Here is a 22,381-nt window from a genome sequence, read left to right as displayed (position 1 = left end):
TCTTGAAGCAGACAGATGCTCAATGAATGTGGAAACTTATGAAAGCCTTGCCATTGTAAAATCCACAATTAAAGCAAGGGGGTGGACAGCATCAACAATGAAAATAGACCAGCCATTGAGGTGGTCTTGCCTGTCATCATTTCAAACATATCAAAAACATCTGCAGGAAAAGAAAGAAACTGAACAGGCACAAAAGAAGAGAAGGCTGAGTGAGGCAGCAAGGATTTGGTCATCAGAGATGGCAAAGAAACGGAAACAACAGGCCAGGAATACTGCTGGATCAGCCAAAGCCTCCTCGTATGTAAGAAATAAAGTCAAACTGGTTTGTAATAAGTGAAGATTGTAATGCTGATTTACGAGTTGTTCAATCATCCTCTACAGAGACTGTCATGATCCCAGCTTGTGTTTCCCTGTCTTGTGAGGACTTTTGTTATTTTCTGTCTTGTAATGTTTTGTAGTTCTTTGTAGTCTTTATGGATGATTACTTTTCCCCAGGTATTGCCTATTAGCCACTCCCTCTTGTTATCGTGTAAACCTGGTTTCCCTTTGTGTATATATACCCCAGTGCTTCAGTTGTTGTTTGTCGGTCGCTGTTCTTGCATGTGTTCCTGTCATTGGTTCTGCCTGCCTTCTGTGGATTTTGTGGACTCCTGGATTATCTCGGTTTATGTTTTTAATAAATGTTCGTGCTGCATTTGGATTCTCACTCTGCTTCATCCCTGCTTACACGTTACAGAGATATTGATAGAGTTAATGTCTTAAAGGCTGTGTGGCTCAGTTGTAGCATTTGTGTTGTTTGTGTGTACGTGTATAGATGACCGACTCATTAATACTTAATATATCATGACTCATCCTGAAAACCAGTTTCTCTTGTTTTGTTCATGTGTAGTGGGAACCATCGAGTGGATCTGAGACTGTGAGAGATCTGGCAAGTACATTTTATAATTTTATTCAAAGCTATAACTTATATCAATCACTGGAAATTCAAAGAACAACCAAGTTTACATACAAATGAAAAGCAGAATCTTCTGCTTCTCCGTAGCAAATATACTATTATTTCTTCATTGGTTGAACTGGCTAGGGAATTGATGGAATTTTTTAAACTCCACCAATAAAGAAACAATAATGCATATTTTGTTATACACTCCAATGATAAATGATTTATTATTTTAATGTTATTGTTATTAATATTTTAATATAGGACAATACACAAATTGACTTAATAAAGTAGACCGTGTGTTGTCGAGTAAAACTATAAAGAGCAGACAAACAAGATATCAAGATCGGGCTGTCTATCGATACATTTTTAATTGCACGCTTATCTTGAAATTAATGATACGCCATTTTTCTCATTAAATACATCAATTTTGTCATCATTTGCTATATCCAGCAAAGTAAACAATCAAATTGAAGGGTGATTCTCACAAAACGTATTTTCTGCAAGCTTAAAAGATCATCGGATACTCCAAAATTACACCAAATAACCAAATATAAGGAGTCCATATAATTATATTATATAATACATTTATACACACCTAAGCACCCATGAAAAAAAAAAAAAACATTTCAGAAAAAAAACCTATAGAATTCACAGTGTATAGTGTGTGTTCCGAGCAACAACAACAAAATTGTTTTAATTTTAGACGAGTCAAGCTGCGGTACCGAACAGGACCACGCGGAGACGCCAAAAAAACCTCCTAAATCAACCGTTTTGATTGCATATACCTACGATACATGACTAATCAAACATTATCCTTCCTGAGTGAGTGTGGAAACAACGCAAATTTACTGTGTGTCTGTACATAAATGCAGTGTGAGATCAGTGATCGAGAGCGCGCACTCACACGGTTTGTTGTTTGTGCATCAGACACTTCTGCGCTTCCTGTACGACACCAAAATTGCGCTCTTCAGAAACAATCGCAGATTACGACAGAGCTTGTGTTTTAAAGCAAAGCACACACTGGAATGAACAATGAACAATTCACTAAAAACGCGATGTGAGTCTCTATTCTCTCTGATATGTCTGATGTAATCAGCCTGGCCTTCTTTACATTAGCGCTGTTTTGGACTGTTTGTTTGAATTATTTCGATAACTGGATGACTGAAAACTTTGCCAGAGTTTAACGGCTTAAATACAGTTTCTGTATCTGATCACAAACAGAGAAGCAGAATCGAGTTAGAGTTAGAATGGAAATTTCCTCCTCCAGGGTTACACAGGTGCTGTAGATGCTCAGTGTGATTGTGATAAACTATGATAACGTTCTGTTAACATCCCAATATATTTGTATATACCTGCCTGTATGAATCATAACTGTCTCATATTAACAAAATTAAGCTGTTTTTACATCTCAAAAAATTCATCTTTTACTGTGAAAACATAACTATCCAATTAAGCCGTACACAACACTATAAATATCTTGGGCTTGATACACTTCATACATGTTTGACATGCAAAGCACATTTTCACAAACTAGTAAAACTACTTCTGATAAAGGTCAGCAGAATTCCTGAGAATGAAGGATTCATGTGAAATTACTGAATAACAAAGCAGATCAGAGTTGAGTGTCTGACTATCATTCTTCTCATCTGGTAGAAGTGAAAAATTGCTGCTGTTCAACACGACAGTTCAGACGAGGAAAAAGAAAGATTATCAAATATTATTTAAGGTGAGCGTTTCATCTTTAGTTGTTTTCATGCATGTGTGTCATCTTACAAAGTGTTAATAGTAACTGTGCTTCTGCGCTGAAGTCATTTTGATGATTTTATCTAAACCTTTGTCATGATCAAACAGATGATCAAGTGTCTTTGAAAGTGTATTACAGAAAGCTGCACTGTAAACCCTAACACTCAAAATAATTAATTGGTTTGAGAACAGCAACTCAAATTAAACAAATTAGTTCTATCAAATTAACTTGTACGAGTATTTTGAACTTTCTTTTTCTTTTGAGTTTTCTGAGTATTCTGAATTGTTTCATTGTTTTGAGTTTTATGAACTTGTTGACAAACTTAAGTTTAACTGAAACTGGGCTGGGATTTCCATTTCCCAGCATGCTTTTCTATGACACTCAAAAGGGAGAGTAAATGCTGAAATGAAGTTATATATTTATTTATTTTTGTGCAAGATTAATGTTAAGGTGTAGATTTTAGTATAATGTTTTGTTATGCTAGTTTAGAAGAGTTTCTGTTAAATTGTTTTTTTTTTTGGAGGGTTACCATCATTTGACGAGTGGAGCTTGAGAACAGATACATGTTAAATGTTTTATCTTGTTGTCCTCATTCAGCAAGCGCTATGCTAATGCTATCTAAGCACTGTGTAATTGTTAAGCATTGCATTTATTGAATTAGCTAATTAAAGTAGCCAATTTCCACTACTAAAATGTTTAATCTGAGATAACATGATAATTTTCAATTAAAAGTTAAGAGCGATTAAGATGTATGAGTACAAAACAAAAATCTGCCAGCTCTGCTGACTTCAATTTTAAATTTCTTAACTTAAAAAATTTGTATTTGTAACATTTGTAACAGTATTTCTTATCATGCGTATTGATAAGAAATGTGTATGATAAGAAATCTGTATTTCTTATTCTTATCAACAGTATTTCTTATCGGTATTTCTTAACTGGCATGATTGTCTTGCATTTACAGTATTAAAAAAACATATGGTACTTTAAATTAGATAGGTACAGAAAGTTAAAAGAGAAACATGAAATATAGGCGAAAATAAAATATATTTTCTATAGTAAATAATACTGAGACACTAAATTGGGCAAAGAACACTAATGACTTATTTAAGACTTGAACTTGACTTGGACTTCACTGTCTTGACTCTCTCATGACAGAGATCAAGATACATCTTTTCATTACTACTGGAGCTGCCAGTTTGATACGAATAATTATTAAACAGCAAGCACAAACCATGCAAAAGCAACAGCCCTTCCGCCGCACTCAGTGTCTGAATCACTCACTCGTTTTCATTCACTGCTTCAAGTGGATTATATTAGTGGAGTAATGTAGGGAATCGTGAATGAGGGTATAGGGGGCCATTTCGAACACAGCATGGGTGTATGTTTACGTGACACCATTTTCAACTGAAAACAGAAAAATGAATGCATTTTGGCCATTCATTTACACGACAATGGTGTTTTGGAGGACTGAAAATGCAAGCTTTTAAAAATGGGTTTCAAAGTGCAAGGTTTTGAAAACGATGCTTTTATCGTCTCCATGTAAACAATAAAAACGTGAATTTGTGTAAACGGTGACGGCATGGACATGCATATTACATGTTTACGCATGCGTGTTATTTGTTCGCTGGTTGAAATCACCAACTACTGGCCTGGCATGTATAATAAGCCTTTTTAGTCATTTAAGACAACGTTGCCGTCTGTTTTAAGTACATTGTCGTCGTGTAACCAGACCTTAGGTCAACAGGATACACCGCCTGAAGGCCCAAACAAAGGAAGAGATGACAAAAGTTATGCTTAGAAAGGGGCAAAAAGTCTGAAATGTTCTGTCTCTGCCTGAAAAGATCGTTTTCACATGATCTGTGAGAAATATTCAGAGTGAAGTTCAGATTACAAAATATTTTACAGTAATTAAATTGGAAACAAGATTAATTGTCTTACCCCATTGACAGATAATTGTTTCAACAATTTTATAAAGCAAAACCTCAAATAGTTTTGATGTTTGTCTTTTCTCCAGAAAACAAGACATAATATCGTATGTCATTTTACTTGTCTAATAAATGTATCAGCAATGTGGAAAACGTCTCGGTTACGTATGGTAACCCTCGTTCCCTGAAGGAGGGAACGGAGACGTACGTCGAACGTGACCGACTGAATGGGAACCCTGTTTGGACTCAAAACATGTTTGACCTCCAAAGCAGAATTTCCTTTAGGAATGGGAATCAAGAGTTTTGCAATAATATCTGCAATGGCCTCACAAATCTGATAAAATAATACAAATGTAGATCATAGTGCAGTTAATTTTATACTTCCACTCAGTAAGAAGAGTTTTGGTATATATTAATATTTTATTCTTTCTCTGTTGAAAACTAGCTTTCTCACTTAGTCTCAGTTCTACTCTATACATTTCTAAGCAATGTTTACAATTTATATTGCAGTACTTTGTATTAAACAATAATTGACCCAGAAATGAAAATGCTCTGATTCTCTAGACATGGGTTAAAGCCAGCTATATGAAAAGGAATTAATTAATAAATAAATAAAAGTATTAGGATATACACTTAATCTCAAACAGGTAAACTATTGTGAACGTCGTGTGCATTGTCAGTAATGATAGCGATGCTAATGAGTGGCCCTTTCATGCGGCCACTCAATTTTAAAACTATGGCTATATGTGTACAAGTGTGTGCTTTTAAAAGCAGGCGAGTCTGAAGCACAACACTCAGAGGTGATTACATGTGCCGTGACCGTAATGTAGCCCTCGAAGTCCACCCATCAGTAGTTATTATCGCTATAGTAAAGTCACAGAAAACCCAAAAGGATAATGGGATCATTGAAACCATGAATTCCAATAGTCACAGTCTGTATGCTTATACTAACAGCTATAAAAGAGTGACTTCTAGAGAGGAATGAGAATTGAAAGCACAGAAAATGGAGAGTCAGGTTTACTTTAAAAATATTTGTCAGGTAACGTTTAAACAGTACCCTTGCAGACAAATCTTCCTGGACTGAACCACCAGGGCTATCTCTACTTTGTTTGACCGTCAGAGTGGGTCTACACGGTCCTTCGGTCCTTTCAGACAGGCAAAAGGATAATCCACGGAACAGGCAAAGAAACCAGGGAAACCGCTCAGAAATGCAGTTATACAAAAAAGACTTCGCAATGAATGACTGAAATAACCAGGCTTATATCCACCTTTTTCCGGTGCGGCGGAAGTAGTATATCAATGGTATTTTGTGTGCTAGTTAGTGAAGAGGCTGAGGTGCGTCTAAATCAGTTCCCTGGTTCAGTAGTCAGGGCACTGGTCAGAGAATTAGCCTATTGACTTATTTCCTGATCAGTGCCTTGACTACTGAACTAGGGAGCTGATTGAGACGCACACTAAGTGTTTTTCGGATCATTGGCAAGGTTTCAAAATGATCATTTTTACAAAAAAAAATTTTTATCAGATGGTGACACAAGGGTTAAGTGAAGGTTACTGTGAAGCAACATTTGCAACATGAATGACACACACTAAACATTTCAGTTTAGTACATTTATTAGTTCATTTAATAATATCACAATATTACAATAAACAATACAATTTGCGTGCCCTTAATTGTACTTACTTTACTGACCTTCCACAAAAGCTGCTGCATGACTTCAACAGCATCCTGACCCTGCAATACATGAACAACCCGTTGTCTGTACTCCACCTGTCACTGATGCTAGCACCGATGCCTTGTGATACCTTCGAGAGCCAGAGGAGAACTGGCACCCCGACTGAGCCTGGTTTCTCCCAAGGTTTATTTTTCTCCATTTGGTCACCTGATGGGGTTTTGGTTTCTTTGCCACTGTCGCCTCTGGCTTGGCTTGCTCAGTTGGGGCCAATACATTTTTCAACTAAATATCCAAATAAATCTTATTATTAAAATAAATGAACCATATAAATTACCAACTAAATTACAGATCTAATTTCTGATCTAAAGCCCACACATTGTCACTGTATGATAATTGAAGTGAACTGATGACATCACTGTTTTCGCCGAAACGGCTATACGGCTGAATAAAATTCTGTTGCATTATTTTCCTTTTTAACACTGTAAAGCTGCTTTGAAACAATCTGCATTGTTAAAAGCGCTATATAAATAAGGTTGACTTGACTTGACGGAATATGTGTGGGCTCAGGCTCAGCTCAATGTCCGCTATTAGATCGTCTCCGACAGATACTGATACATCTCTGAGCTTTTCAAATTGCTCCTCGCCGTACCATCACAGGCTACTGAATCTAGAAAATAGCTAAAAATGCTACCGTATGCGATACAAGGCCACTTCACGTCATCCACCCAACCAACTATTGCAGAAGGTAAAGGTACTGTTGTTTCACCCTTTTGAAAGTTTGTTGAGGTTGTGTTCCCACATCGTTAGCAAATTTGGATAGCTTAAATGACTGTCAACTGTTGAATGTCAATGAGCTATGTGTCCATCCACCTATTTTTATGCTCATTTTAGGAAATCGCATCAAAAAATGCTGAATGGAAACACTAAGATTCGCATTAAAGGATTAGTTCACCCAAAAATGAAAATTCTGTCATTAATTACTTACCCTCATGTCGTTCGACACCCGTAAGACCTCCGTTCATCTTCGGAACAGAAATGAAGATATTTTAGTTGAAATCTGATGGCTCTGAAAGGCCTCCATTGATACAATGGCACGGTTCACTCTCAAGACCCTTAAAAGGTACTAAAGACATCGTTACAAAGTCCATCTCACTACAGTGGTTCTAAAATAACTTTATGAATCGGCGAGAATAGTTTTTGTGCGCAAAAAAACCCTAAATAACGAATTACATAGTGATGCCGATTTCAAAACAAGGCATCATGAAGCTTCGAAGTGTTATGAATCAGTGAGTCGAATCAGCAGTTTGAATCGCCAAATTTCAGCAGTTTGACACGCGATCCGAATCATGATTCGGCTCATTGATTCATAACGCTTCGAAGCTTCATGATGCCTTGTTTTGAAATCGTCATCACTATGTAAGTCGTTATTTAGGGTTTTTGCGCACAAAAACTATTCTCGCCGATTCATAAAGTTATTTTAGAACCACTGTAGTGAGATGGACTTTGTAACGACGTCTTTAGTACCTTTTAAGGGTCTTGAGAGTGTAAAGTGCCATTGTGCCAATGGAGGCCTTTCAGAGCCATCAGATTTCAACTAAAATATCTTCATTTCTGTTCCGAAGATGAACAGAGGTCTTACGGGTGTCGAACGACATGAGGGTAAGTAATTAATGACATAATTTTCATTTTTGGGTGAACTAACCCTTTAATTCTATAAATGCGCATAAAAAACGTATGTGTTCATTTGAGTCGGATACATTTTCTATCTGATACGAAAATGTGCGCATAAACTACGATGGAAATACATAAAGTCCTGCTTGTTTACGTCGAGCCGGGAGACGCTCCCACTTTTGACACAATTGGCGTAGGAAACTTGTGGATAGGGTGAGGTGAACAGGGTAATGAGACACAGGTGGATGTAATCAGGGATGATGAGTCCGGGAAGAGAGTATTACGGGTAATTTAGTCTTTGATGGAATGACATCAAAGAGTGTGCCCTCGGATAGTTATCACAGGGCACTCTCAATGGTGATTGTGACAATGTGTTTACGTGAGTGTACAGTCACAACACAACAATGCTATTTTATGGAAATTCATTTGACAAGTGGACAATGAATGCTAATAGTCGCAGATTCATTACACTTCTTAATCACAAACGGTTTCATCTGTTATCACCTAAAGATTGTTACCTGCTTTCACTATGGTATTTTAAATTGTCATTAAGATCATAGTTTTTTCCAGCATGAAAATGTTTTTGCTATGAAGTGCAACATAAACACATTAATGAATACTTCAGTTTTTTATTGTCTTTTGAGGTTTTAGACTTGGACTTTAGTGGATCACCAAGTATGTTTCAGTTTAGTTTGCGCCAACCCTTGTTTTTAGGCACAATGTTCATTGTCATAGTAACTTGCCCTCCACGGTTACATGATCCAGGGCATATTATGTTCCAGGTAAGAGATCTCAAAACGAAATTGGATCAATCAGCTGTGAGCAAAGTGACATGTCTGATGGAATAAAGCCCTAGTTTCTACTCCAAATTAAAGGTCACTACATATCAAGTGATAATTATGATATAGCACTGATCTAACAAGATTTTCCTTTTAGTTGTGCTCTTTCACAGACAGCTCTTTTCTTCTTGCTGAATTCTTTATATTTTTCAATCTCGCAATATTCTGCAGAAGAGAGAAGTGAATCCCAGTTTCACTGATCCACAGCATTGGCTGGTCGTTACTGATAGTTGATGATCATCAACAAAGCCTGACTGGATTGGTTTGGTTTTGTCACCTCGAAACTAATCCTGTAACCCTGTTGAGTTTGTTCAACTACCATATACGACAAATTATATACTGATTGTTAAATGATTTACTCTGATTTTGTACAGGTCATTTTCAGATTCTGAATCAACAATGTCCCACACTGTCATACCCATGAACCCCTCGACGTTTGTCATCCAGTTTCAACCACCAACACAAGCAACAGCAGCTGGAGCTGGGACAAATGCACCTGTGACTGTTTATGGACAACAGCCAGCGGGAGTTTCACCTCTTCATGCAATTCAGCCATTTCTGAAAGGTCAACCAAAAGCCCTTGGGGTAAGACATTGTTCATATGTTTATGTGTATGTCAGTGCTAGGATTAACAAATTCTTAAAATGGCGTGGTACACACATCATTACAAAACATACACTTTTTATTGAAGAATGTGACATAATACCTTGGTGACAATGCAGGAAAGACAGCAATATAAGAGCAGGTTTATCATTTACAGAGTAAATTAATTTATAGTTTATCAGTCACAGAGAAGAATGTTTTAGGAGTTGCAGACTATCAAAATGTAAAATAATGGATAACACTGCAAAAAGATATTGGGACTGGAAATATTGTTCCCAAAATGTAATACTGTTTTACATTATTTATAAAAGCCTCTCTTGTCCTTCACAGACTGTCCAGATAATGATTGGCCTCTTGACTTTACTGTTTGGCATTGTGTCTGCATTTTATGCAGGATCCATCTTTGTCTATAGTGGCATTGCTTTCTGGGGATCTATCATTGTAAGAAACATTTATACAATTAAGTGTTGTGTCTTTTATAACACGTTACATATTCAGCAGTCGTGATTTTTGTCTTTCTCTGCTCTCAGTACATTATTGCAGGCTCACTCTCCATTGCTGCAAAAAACAAACTGAATTCACCCTCCAGTATGTGTTTGGTATGTACACACTTTGTGTTTTGTTTGTACACAGCATTTTTATGGATCCAAGCAACAGAAGTACTGAAACTCTATTGTGTTTGTACTGATTTCTTCTTCTTCCTTTTTTTTGTGCCATAAATGTGTATGGGCATTAGTGACTGTAATTCGTAGAGAACCCAAACTTGTCAGGAATGACTCAAACGTGCAGATCTACTCAGGTGCACAGGCACACTCTCTCCAACACTCGGTGGCGCAATAATAATACAATTCGCAATTTTGGTGTAGCGGTCAGAAACAATATTCTTTTTTTCCATTGAATCCTTGAATGTATATCTCCGATTTAATTTCTGTCTATAAAAATTTCTGCCATTTTGAATTTCCTGGAATAAAATTATTTTCAAACTCCTAGGCCGTTGGTCCAATATTCACTAAATTATGCACATTGCAGCTACAGATGAAAAAAAGTTATCAAAAGTGTGTATTAATCGAATCACTGTGACAATATAAGTGAATTGAACGTCATTAACTAATATTTATCTCTTGAGCGTAACACAAACTTATTTAAACTTATAGACTACAGAACATTTTGAGAATTTACACCAAATGGTGTCACACCTGTAGGATCTGCTACAGCTGAAATTCCTTAACACTGTAACTGAAGGATCGCTAAAGTTGAAAATGAATATGAATCTTCTTTGGTGGATGTCATAACATAACTTTGACTCAGCAATATGCTTATAATAATTTCAGCGTCTAATAATGTAAAATCTGAGTGGCCTACCTTTATGAAATTTGACACATTTGTACATAGTGTGAAAACGATTGTGTACCACATTTTGTGGGGAAAAAATAAATGTTAACTTTTGAGCTGATATTGTATTTATTAATGTGTTGATATTAGAGTTAAAGCACAACAGTTCACACAAATACACCGTTTAAAAAGATTAGAAGGCCACACATATATTGCAATAAATAATAAAAAGAACCATAATATATAAATACTTCTGGACAAAGAAAATTGAGCTGCAAATGATAACTTCATACTCACAATTGACTTATGACGTAATATGACATGCAATTCATCTAAATGTCAATGTTTAACACAAGTCCACATACACCCCATAACTAACTGTAAGAGGGAGGATTTCCAGTTGTCCCTTTTGACACCAGCATATTTGCTGTAACCTAAATTATCAGTGAAGATTGACTGGACTTTGTAAAAACTAAAAAAAATTTTTACATACATTTCAGTAATATCCCTTTATCATCCACATGAGCCATTGGTGTTGGTACCCTGATAATTGAGCACGTTTACATGCACACCAGTAAGCTGATAACTCACAAATATCAGCTTACTGAAATAACCAGTTTTCCCCATTTACATGCAAACCAGTAAACTGACAACGCAAGTAAACCGCGTTTACATGACTTTATTCATAAATCGGATTATTTCCTTGTAGTGACGTCAAAAATAATAATTTCCGTATCTGACTCAGAGTATTCCATATGTTATGTCAGTTGTGATGTTAAATAAAGTTTAAAATGTGTCAGCGGGAAACTAACGGCTCATATACGCTCTCATGCGGTTACAGATGCAGCATTTTGACTGAACCACTTCTACTGCACGAGAGATGAGAACACATTTTTACAATTTTCTGGGTCTTAAAAGAGTCTACGTTAGTGATATATTTCCTTCTTTCTTTCATGCAAAATGCTCGCTCTGTCTAGATGTGTTTAAATCTGCTCTGAGTATGCGTTTCTGTCACCTATCACACATGCGCACTTCAATAAGCCGACAGAAAGCAGGTTAATACGTTAACATGCCGCGCGAAATCGGGATAAGAGGCAAAAAACTACCTGTTCCAACCGGTTTATGCCTAAGCCATTTATGACCTTACTCCGATAAAAGAAAACAGGTTACCGCATTTACATGACCATGTTCATTGTCGGCTTATTAAGCATAATCGGCTTAAGAACATGCATGTAAACGCACTCACTGATGCTTGGACCCTGATAATTAATGCTTGCGGTGTCACAAACATTCTGTTTTTTTTGTTCTTAGTTTAATTTTCATGGACTTTTAGTTTGTTATTTTCAGTCACAATGTTGTCCTTTGTCTAGTTCCAACCACTTATTAGTTACTATGGAGATTCATTAATAATCACAGGTGTTTGTCATTAGTTTGTTTGCCTTCCTACTTTCACTGAACAAAATTATAACCGCAACATTTTTTCAAACCATTTTTCATGAGCTGAACTCAAAGACTTTTGTGGTGTGGCATATCAAGATGCTGATTAGTGTGAGATTACAAATTTATAAATTGTTATATCTAGGTTCCAATGTAATAGTATATAACTGAAAACGTTATAGAGTGGCCTTTTATTGTGGCCTGCTTAAGGCACACCTGTGCAATAATCATGCTGTCTAATCAGCATCTTGATATGCCACACCTGTGAGGTGGATGGATTATCTCAGTAAAGGAGAAGTGCTCGCTAACAGATTTAGACAGATTTGTGAACAATACTTGAGAGAATTTAGGCCTTTTGTGTACATAGAAAAAGTCTTAGATCTTTGAGTTCAGCTCATGAAAAATGGGGGCAATAACAAAAGTGTTGCGTTTATAATTTCGTTCAGTGTAAATTGCTGTCTGTTCACAGTTGTGTATGTATATATATATATATATATATATATATTAGTTGTAGTATTTTCTATCACACTCCATATACCTTTCCATATACATTAACAAGCAATTTTTTGTTAATTTATTAATCCATTTTATGTTTTTTTCCCCCCCACCTATAGGTGAAAGGTTCGCTTGTAATGAACATTTTCAGTGCTATAACTGCAGGCATTTCCTTTATCATAATTGCAGTGGATTTGGGTATAGGGCCATTGGGCATCATGTACAACTGCAACAATTATGATTATGATTATAATTATAATTGTTATCAAACTTATCATACTGAAATGAGAAAGTATCAGGTATGTCACCAACTTTTATATTTACATTTATTTAGTAATTACAATGTGTGGTCAGTACACTTGTCAAAAGTCAAGCCTCAATCTGCACTTATCTGTCCAGTCTTTTTTTTCAACATTTCAGATGTAGTTTATAGATCTATTACTGATCATTCACAATGCAAACATTGACATTATACATTAATTGTAAACTCAGTTTGACCTATACTGTATGAGTGCTGATTATTAATTATTTTTCCTCATTATTATTTGTGCTAATGTTGAAGTCTCTCTCAGACTCTCTTCTCAGGAACCGGTACTGTATTGTTGCTATTCGCCTTCGTTGAGTTTATCATCTCCATCTATCTGTCAGCGTTTGCCTGTAAAGCTGTCTGCTGCTGTGCTCCTCAGGTGAGTGATGTGTCAAGTCAGGGGTTCACAAACCTTTTTGTCAGCTGATCCCCTCAGATATGCATATAGAATGTAAGAAAGAATGAAAAAAAAGAAGAAGAAAAAAATATATACACAATTCATTATATTTTGTAATTGTGTATTTTTACTTGTCACCTGTTTTTAAAAGAATAAGCCATGGTGAATTAAAGGCTTTTTAACTTTTTCTACACCATTCGAGTGCCTTGGAAGTTGAATCATCCCTTACATTAAGATCTATGGCATTATATTTAGATCTATGGCATTATATTAAGATCTATGGCTTTATATTTAGATCTATGGCATTATATTAAGATCTATGGCAGGCATTATTTTTAGATCTATGGCAGGCATTATATTTAGATCTATGGCATTATATTAAGATTGTGGCATGAAAGGTAGCAGAGAGGAACATTGTAGCAATCACACACATGCTGAGCGTGTGAAAGCAGTGATCTCATCATTGCAACTCAGTTTCTGTACACTAACGAATGCTTTCATCTTCACTAACAGTGCAAACCTGATATAGATAAGAGAATGTTGAATAAAACGGGAGTCACTGATAAACTCTCCTGTTTGATTGACAGCTGCAGCACGCGCTACTCCAACGATTGCAAAGGAAGCTTTCTTTGATCGCTTTCTTTATAGAATTTAATCACCGTTTAATAACAGATTCAGCCTACTAGGAGAAACAAAGCAAGATGACGTTTAGTCACTAGTTTGATTTACTGACACGCAGACTAAGAACATCTGACTAAATGAAACATTACATTTCAGATCAGGCATTAGAATGAACACCGTTACTTACATGTTGCAATACTGTACAAGCCCAGGCATTGCACAATATTTTGTAATCTTCAACGGCATGTTTATTGCTTGGTAGCTCGATCTGGTTTAACACTAGGCCTATGTTACATGCATGAATCAGTGGTGATGGGGTGGGGGTGGGGGGGGGTGGGGGGTGGCTAAACAGGCAGTGATGAAGTAGGCGTTGATTTTCTTCTGCAGGGACGATGCTTGCCTCTCTTTGACGTCATTGATCCCCACTTTGAAAACCCTGTCGTTTGCTGGGCCTGGTGTCAATAAAAGCTTTCATTGGACTAACAATGAAGTTTTCAGTTCTGAAACTTACAGGATATTCACAGTCTGATGACCTCTTATTTGTCAAAAGCTTCATGACCCCTTTAATACTGTGAGTCGTTCCCTGGATTATCCACGACAGTTTTTTGTTTTGTTTTGTGATAGTTGTTCTTGAGTCACTTGTATGTCCTGAGCAGTTAAACTGCCCAATGTTCTTAGAAAAATCCTCCAGGTCCTGCAGTTTTCCAGCATCTTCTGCATATTTGAGCCCTTTTCAGCAGTGACTATAATTTTGAGATTCATCTTTTCACATTGAGGACAATTGAGAGACTCACTCAATCGTATATTTTAATGGTTGTGTTTGTGAATTAATCTTATGTGTTGGCTCTCTACTTATAGTGAAGCTGTGGATTTTAGTTACTTCACAAACAGAAAGACATATGCTATAACTATTTTTAAGCTATTTTATTGATTAATCACAGAACTGCATTGACAGTAGTTTCTGCTCTACTGATGTTTCTTTATTTGTCATTTTTAACTGATAGTGTATCCTGTGGCCCCCTCTATAGGTCAGCATTAGTATTACAGCCAATGTAATAAACATTTGGAGTTCTCTAATTTATACGAAGTCAGATCAGTTAGAAAAGATATTACACACTAGGGATGCAACAATACAGTTAGTCCACGGTTCAATACATACCTCAGTTTTTAACCACGGTTTTCGGTTCGGTTCGGTTCTGATGGCTTGTCACATCAGTTTTTTGTTATTCTATTCTTAGGCAACAGGAACAGTAAGAGGTTAAGGAGAAAAAAATACTATTTTTTTATTGCAATACTCTTTCTTTATTTTACTTAAAAGAATTGAAAACCCTTACTTAAACTTAAAACTTTACTTTAAAAAAAACCCTTGTACACATTCCTAGTGTATTGTAAAATATAAAATAAATATATATATAAAGATTTACACTGGCAGCTCAGAGCTGTACAGCAGCATTTAAGTATGAAATTGAATGAATAAATGTAAAATTAAAACACTACATAGACTTCACTATAAAATATACATTGATTCTTATTAAAGCTATACTGTATTAGTTTTTCAGTCAAGAGCAATGAGTGATTTTCTCTTTGTCTTTTGTTGATGTATTAACATTAAAGGGATATTTCATTCAAAAATGAAAATTCTGTCATCGAGAAATGAATACGGGTTTGGAACATTATTAGAGTGAGTAAATAATGACAATATTGTGAACTGTCCCTTTTAGGAGAGCGTGTTCACTACTGCACTGCTGTCAATTTAAGACCTCTGTGCATCTAATATACAGACACACGCGATTTTACTTTCACTTTAGACATAACGGACTGTGTTTATGTGAACCTTGTGTGTATTTGACAGTATTAGCGCAGTAAGACGACTACTTAGTTCAGTAATCTCGTGTTTGACAGGCGGAAAAGCGCGCATGCGAATGAGCCGGCAAGGCTTTAAAACGCATGCAAGTAATGAACTTTCTTGACTGTGAATATCTATAGAGTTCTGTGAGTATAACTCTACCACTAACGTGTGATGGGAATGTATTTCGCGTTGTTCAGTAAATTGGGATGGAGGCAATTGATGGAATTTGTAGAAAAATTATTAATTCAATGCAAAACCTAAAAAAAACGCAATTCACAAGCGCGTATTGAACCGTGAATGCCGTACCGAACGGTTCAATATTATATTGAGAATTGTGGCATCCCTGTTACACACCAAGTCAGAAAAATCTGAAGGTCTTCTCCAAGGTGGCCATGTTGTTAGTGTCAAAATTACATGATCAATGTTCAGTTGACGTTAACCTTAAAGGTATGGTAGGCAATTTGATTTAAAACACTTTGTTACACTATTTGAAACTCTCTTCACATCCAGATAGCAATCGATATTAGAAGTGTAAATGTTAAAACACACATTCTGTATATCTTTTGAGGAAGTCTAAGGACCAAACATATTCATCCAATCGACGTTAATTTACCTCGTGTCTCAAACCACATAACATTACAATAATAATGAATGTAAACTTCTTTTACAGTCATTATTATTGTCCAGTCATTTATACTGATCAGATCAGATTAGATCACCTCATACTGTTATTGGGATTCAGCACATTTAATTACTCACCACAAAAATTTGTTTTAATTCATTTACTTATTTTACTATGTAGTCAGAAATTTAAGCTGTCATTTGTTAAAGGGTTAGTTCACCCAAAAATGAAAATTCTGTCATTAATTACTTACCCTCATGTCGTTCGACACCCATAAGACCTCCGTTCATCTTCGGAACACAAATGAAGATATTTTAGTTGAAATCCAATGGCTCAGAAAGGCCTCCATTGGCACAATACACTCAAGACCCATAAAAGGTACTAAAGACATCGTTAAAAAGTCCATCTCACTACAGTGGTTCTACAATAACTTTATGGAGCGATGAGAATAGTTTTTGTGCGCAAAAAAACCCTAAATAACGACGATTCAGCGGTTTGGATCGCCAAAGTCACGCGATTTCAGCAGTTTGGCAGTTTGACACGGTATCCGAATCATGATTCGACTCACTGATTCATAACGCTTCGAAGCTTCATGATGCAGTGTTTTGAAATCGGTCATCACTATATAAGTCGTTATTTAGTTAGTTTTTTTTTTTCGCACAAAAACTATTATCGGCACTTCATAAAGTTATTGTATAGACTTTGTAACGACATCTTTAGTACCTTTTATGGGTCTTGAGAGTGTACAGTGCATTGTGCCAATGGAGGCCTTTCTGAGCCATCGGATTTACACTAAAATATCTTCATTTACAGTCAGGTCCATAAATATTGGGACATTGACACAATTCTAATCTTTTTGGCTCTATACACCACCATAATGGATATGAAATGAAATGAACAAGATGTGCTTTAACTGCAGACTTTTAGCTTTCATTTGAGGGTATTTACATCCAAATCAGGTGAACGGTGTAGGAATTACAATAGTTTGTATATGTGCCTCCCACTTTTTAAGGGACCAAAAGTAATGGGACAGATTAACAATCATAAATCAAACTTTCACTTTTTAATACTTTGTTGCAAATCCTTTGCCGTCAATTACAGCCTGAAGTCTGGAACGCATAGACATCACCAGACACTGGGTTTCATCCCTGGTGATGCTCTGCCAGGCCTCTACATCAACTGTCTTCAGTTCCTGCTTGTTCTTGGGGCATTTTCCCTTCAGTCTTGTCTTCAGCAAGTGAAATGTATGCTCAATCGGATTCAGGTCAGGTGATTGACTTGGCCATTGCTTGACATTCCACTTCTTTCCCTTAAAAAACTCTTGGGTTGCTTTCGCAGTATGCTTCGGCTCATTGTCCATCTGCTCTGTGAAGCGCCGTCCAATGAGTTCTGAAGCATTTGGCTGAATATGAGCAGATAATATTGCCCGAAACACTTCAGAATTCATCCTGCTGCTTTTGTCAGCAGTCACATCATCAATAAATACAAGAGAACCAGCTCCATTGGCAGCCATACATGCCCACGTCATGACACTACCTCCACCATGCTTCACTGATGAGGTGGTATGCTTTGGATCATGAGCAGTTCCTTTCCTTCTCCATACTCTTCTCTTCCCATCACTCTGGTACAAGTTGATCTTGGTCTCATCGGTCCATAGGATATTGTTCCAGAACTGTGAAGGCTTTTTTAGATGTCGTTTGGCAAACTCTAATCTGGCCTTCCTGTTTTTGAGGCTCACCAATGGTTTGCATCTTGTGGTGAACCCTCTGTATTCACTCTGGTGAAGTCTTCTCTTGATTGTTGACTTTGACACACATACACCTACCTCCTGGAGAGTGTTCTTGATCTGGCCAACTGTTGTGAAGGGTGTTTTCTTCACCAGGGAAATAATTCTTCAGTCATCCACCAGTTATTTTCTGTGGTCTTCCGGGTCTTTTGGTGTTGCTGAGCTCACCGGTGCATTCTTTCTTTTTAAGGATGTTCCAAACAGTTGATTTGGCCACACCTAAAGTTTTTCCCATCTCTCTGATGGGTTTGTTTTGTTTTTTCAGCCTAATGATGGCTTGCTTCACTGGTAGTGACTGCTCTTTGGATCTCATTGAGAGGTTTGACAGCAACAGTTTCCAAATGCAAATAGCACACTTGAAATGAACTCTGAACTTTTTATATGCTCCTTATAATATGGGATAATGAGGGAATAACACACACCTGGCCATGGAACAGCTGAGCAGCCAATTGTCCCATTACTTTTGGTCCCTTAAAAAGTGGGAGGCACATATACAAACTATTGTAATTCCTACACCGTTCATCTGATTTGGATGTAAATGCCCTCGAATTAAAGCTAAAAGTCTGCAGTTAAAGCACATCTTGTTCGTTTAATTTCAAATCCATTGTGGTGGTGTATAGAGCCAAAAAGATTAGAATTGTGTCAATGTCCCAATATTTATGGACCTGACTGTATGTTCCAAAGATGAACGGATGTCTTACGGGTGTCGAACGACATGAGGGTAAGTAATTAATGACAGAATTTTCATTTTTGGGTGAACTAACCCTTTAAGTAAACCACTTATAAAATAAAATAAAATAAAATACAAATTTGTTAATTTTGACAGAGGGTATAGTACTCTGGTTGATGGGCATTGTAGATATAAAGCTCTAGGAGGAGTTAGTCACAAACTTGTAGTCTCAGAAGTTTAAATAGTTTATCAGTATGTGCTTTAAGCCAACATAATTCAATGGAGTCAATTTGTCCATCCTTTAAAACATTATTTCAAGACATTTGTCAAGTTTTTGTCATTTTAAGCACATTTCTTGTAAATACTTTCATACACATACCTAATTCCAAAACATTTAGTAGTAATTGAGGTTTGAGGAAATTGTGTATGAATTATTACAGTGTTCAGCAGCAACGTCTCTACTAATAGCAAAACTTCAAGTTTAACTGCTTCAAAAACAGCAACATTCCCATCTGCATCTCATGTGGTTTTTCAGTTGTGTTTCCACACCAGGCCATTTCAGAAGGATTTCTGTCTTTTGCTTTTTTTTCTACTACACTGATGTCTATAAACCTGTAATACTGAAACAGTCTGACAGTGGCATTTCACAGTAAGAAGACATAAAACTTTACATGTGTATTTTTCCAAAGGTGCCGATTGTTCCACAAGTTATAATTCCACACCCGTGTGATTTTAGGCCCAATAATTTCCAAGATCTTAACAACAGAGAGGTAAGAGAAGCCCCCCCAACCCCCACTAAAAATGAAAAATGAATGTAGTCACTATATTTGAACTGTAAGTGTGTAAATCGTTAAGTATTGGGTGCATGAATTGTTTAATAGTATCAATAAATAAGTAATCTGTAAGCAAGGAAACTAAACCTATACATTTTTCTCTTTCAGATATCTGTGGTCAGCAACCCTGCCATGTATCACCCTCCTGCAGAAAATCCTCCACAATACAGTGAATTTAAATAAATATGAATATTAAAAGTCAACATAGTTGAGGTGGGACACATGGGTTTCCCAGTGATGTCCTGTCCATTATCTCTAATGTCCTTTAATTAACAAGAGAACATGAAAACAAAGAAAATAACAATTACCTGTCACAAATGTTTAAACAATCAAAAAACTACTCAAGACTAGATACTGTTTCATGATTCACTTTCTTTAGTTAAGTCAAGAAAGTTGCCCAATCATTAATGGGAAACTGTATAGATTGTTATGGATTGCTATAATAACTATTGCTTACTTAATACAGTATAATCTGTAAGAATAAAGTATACCAAATAAAAAAAATACTTATTCATGTCTTTTTTTTTTTGTTACCCTTCACCTTCATTTAACCAGGCAAGTCACTTTAAAATGAATTCTTATTTACAACAACAGCCTGGCAGAAGTATATCAATCTCCTGTAGGACATACAGTACAGACAGATTTATCATTAAAACTTAATTACATCAAATAAACCTTCACACTCATCCATTTCAGGTGACAGGATTAAGATATGGAAAGGGTCCTCTTCATTTGTCAAGTCAAATTTTATTTCTATAGCATATTTAAAAGCAACATAGTTACGCCAAAGTGCTGTACAGTAAGGCAAAGTGCATTTAAAATAAAGCATAAAAAGAAAGAAGGCAGATACACATTAGACCCCATACAATCCAAATGAATAAATATTATAAAATCTACCAATATCGATCTAATCAAAAGCCAGAGAGAACAGATGAGATTTAGGAGCCGATTTAAAGCTGGCTAATGAAGGAGCAGATCTCACATCGAAGGGTAGACTGTTCCAGAGTTTAGGTGATGCAGCAGAGAAGGCCCGACCACCATTAGTTTTACAGCGAAAACGTGGGACGGTTAAAAGAAGCTGAGTACAAGACCTAAGAGTTCTTTGGGGAGTGTAAGGAATCAGAAGGTCACTTATGTATTTTGGTGCAACACAAGATAGAGCCTTGCCGAGGCAGACTGGCCATCAGGAGCACCAGGAGTTTTCCGGTGGGCCACTGGACAATGTGGGCCGGCCCGTTGCTACATAAATGTATATGAAGAATGAATAATAGTACATTAACCTAGTCTATGTCCTTCTGTCAGCCCAGACGAATGGCTCACGCGGCCCACTTGAGGGAAAAACTCTAATCTATTTAGCCTGATCAGTATCAGTGGTCTAAAAGCGCTCAATGTCAAAATGTTTGAGATATCCAATCAAATCGAAGGAGGCGGGATTTTTTGTCCACAAAAACCGAGCAGCTTGAATGCGAGCCGAGGTAAGATAAACAGCTGAACATGACGAGTCAAAATGTTAAAAAAAATTGACATTTATTTCCAGGGATGCAAACTACTGCTAACCTTTTTGAATTTCTCAGATTGTAATGCCACTTACGTTATTCGTCACACAATGCACAACAAAACATTAAAGGTCCCATGGCATGGCATTTTTCTATTATTTTATAGTGTTTCCTGAGGTGTACTTATATTGTTAGTATGATTTTTACATCATAAAATGTCATAATTTAGAAATAAAAGGCATTTTTTCTATACTGCTGTTTGCCCTGTGGCTGAATGCCCTGTTTCAAGAGGTGTGTCTGCTGTGAGACTTCAGTGAAAACGCCCACTGTTGTGATTGGCTGACATCTTTGCATTTGAAATGAGCGGAGGGGGCGTGGTTTAACGAGGTCTACGACGCACGAGCTCCTGCCAGAGAGACGGACCTGAGTTCACTTCTCATCAGTTCTCTCAGCATGTCTCAGTTCAGGGTGAACTGTTGTAGTTACTAGCATATACTTCAGGTTATTAGTTTATTTCTAGTCGGAGGGGCTGTCACTCATGTCAGAAAGTTAGTAACTTTAGTAAATTATGGATCAGCGCTGACTCGAGACGCGAACCGTTTAGAAGGATTCAGTCCGATTTGGTGAACTGGTTCGGTTCACTACAGGGTTCTAAATTAACACCCGCCAACCCGCCAAATGCGGGTTAAAATTCATTTTGGCGGGTGTTAATAAAAACTTACTAGCCAGTTTGGCCGGTGATGCATGAGGCATTACATGCATGATACATAAGGCTCTGTTCCGCTCTGTTCTCAGTCACTTATCTCCTACATTTCCCATGAACACTGTGCCGTAGCTTGTGTTTGATTTTCAATAAAAAATAAAATAAAAAAAAACAACACTGCCGTAATGCTACGTGATGACGTTTCATACGCCCATTGGCTGTGCGCAGTTCGCAGTTAAACCAGTGCGAGAAACCATGGAAACGAATAGACAGAAAACACAAGAAATAAGACGAACGGAGTTGGCTAGTAACGTTAGGTTAATATTAAACGAAATGCGGCGGTGGTTGGGACAGACATCTGGGGGCGAGAAGAGGAACGAGGCAGGAGATGAGGAGGGTATCGACAGAGAAACTAAGAAAAGAAAATTTAATGCCAAA

General features: G+C 36.8%; 1 protein-coding gene across 3 annotated transcripts; it reads left to right on the top strand.

Annotated features, from left to right (window-relative positions):
- Positions 1-556: 556 nt before the first annotated feature.
- On the top strand, positions 557-20,257 carry LOC307129835 (membrane-spanning 4-domains subfamily A member 4A-like). 3 transcript variants are annotated; one of them, XM_079822600.1, is made up of 10 exons: positions 557-682; positions 890-928; positions 2,594-2,666; positions 9,167-9,377; positions 9,726-9,836; positions 9,926-9,994; positions 12,779-12,958; positions 13,232-13,345; positions 19,601-19,681; positions 19,853-20,257. In XM_079822600.1, the coding sequence occupies exons 4-10, from the start codon at positions 9,192-9,194 to the stop codon at positions 19,925-19,927; spliced, it is 816 nt and encodes a 271-aa protein (XP_079678726.1). In that variant the 5' UTR covers positions 557-682; positions 890-928; positions 2,594-2,666; positions 9,167-9,191; the 3' UTR covers positions 19,928-20,257. The 3 variants fall into 3 exon arrangements, with proteins under 3 accessions (XP_079678726.1, XP_079678727.1, XP_079678728.1); XM_079822601.1 differs by lacking the exons at positions 557-682; positions 890-928 and having other exon boundaries at positions 2,540-2,672; positions 9,099-9,377; positions 19,853-20,256; XM_079822602.1 differs by lacking the exons at positions 557-682; positions 890-928 and having other exon boundaries at positions 2,550-2,666; positions 19,853-20,236.
- Positions 20,258-22,381: the final 2,124 nt, after the last annotated feature.

Source organism: Gobio gobio, assembly GCF_949357685.1.
Source record: "Gobio gobio genome assembly, chromosome: 7".
In the NCBI taxonomy this organism is placed as follows: Eukaryota; Metazoa; Chordata; class Actinopteri; order Cypriniformes; family Gobionidae; genus Gobio; species Gobio gobio.
The sequence above is the reverse complement of the archived record's forward strand: the minus strand, read 5'-3'. Positions and strand labels throughout refer to the sequence as shown.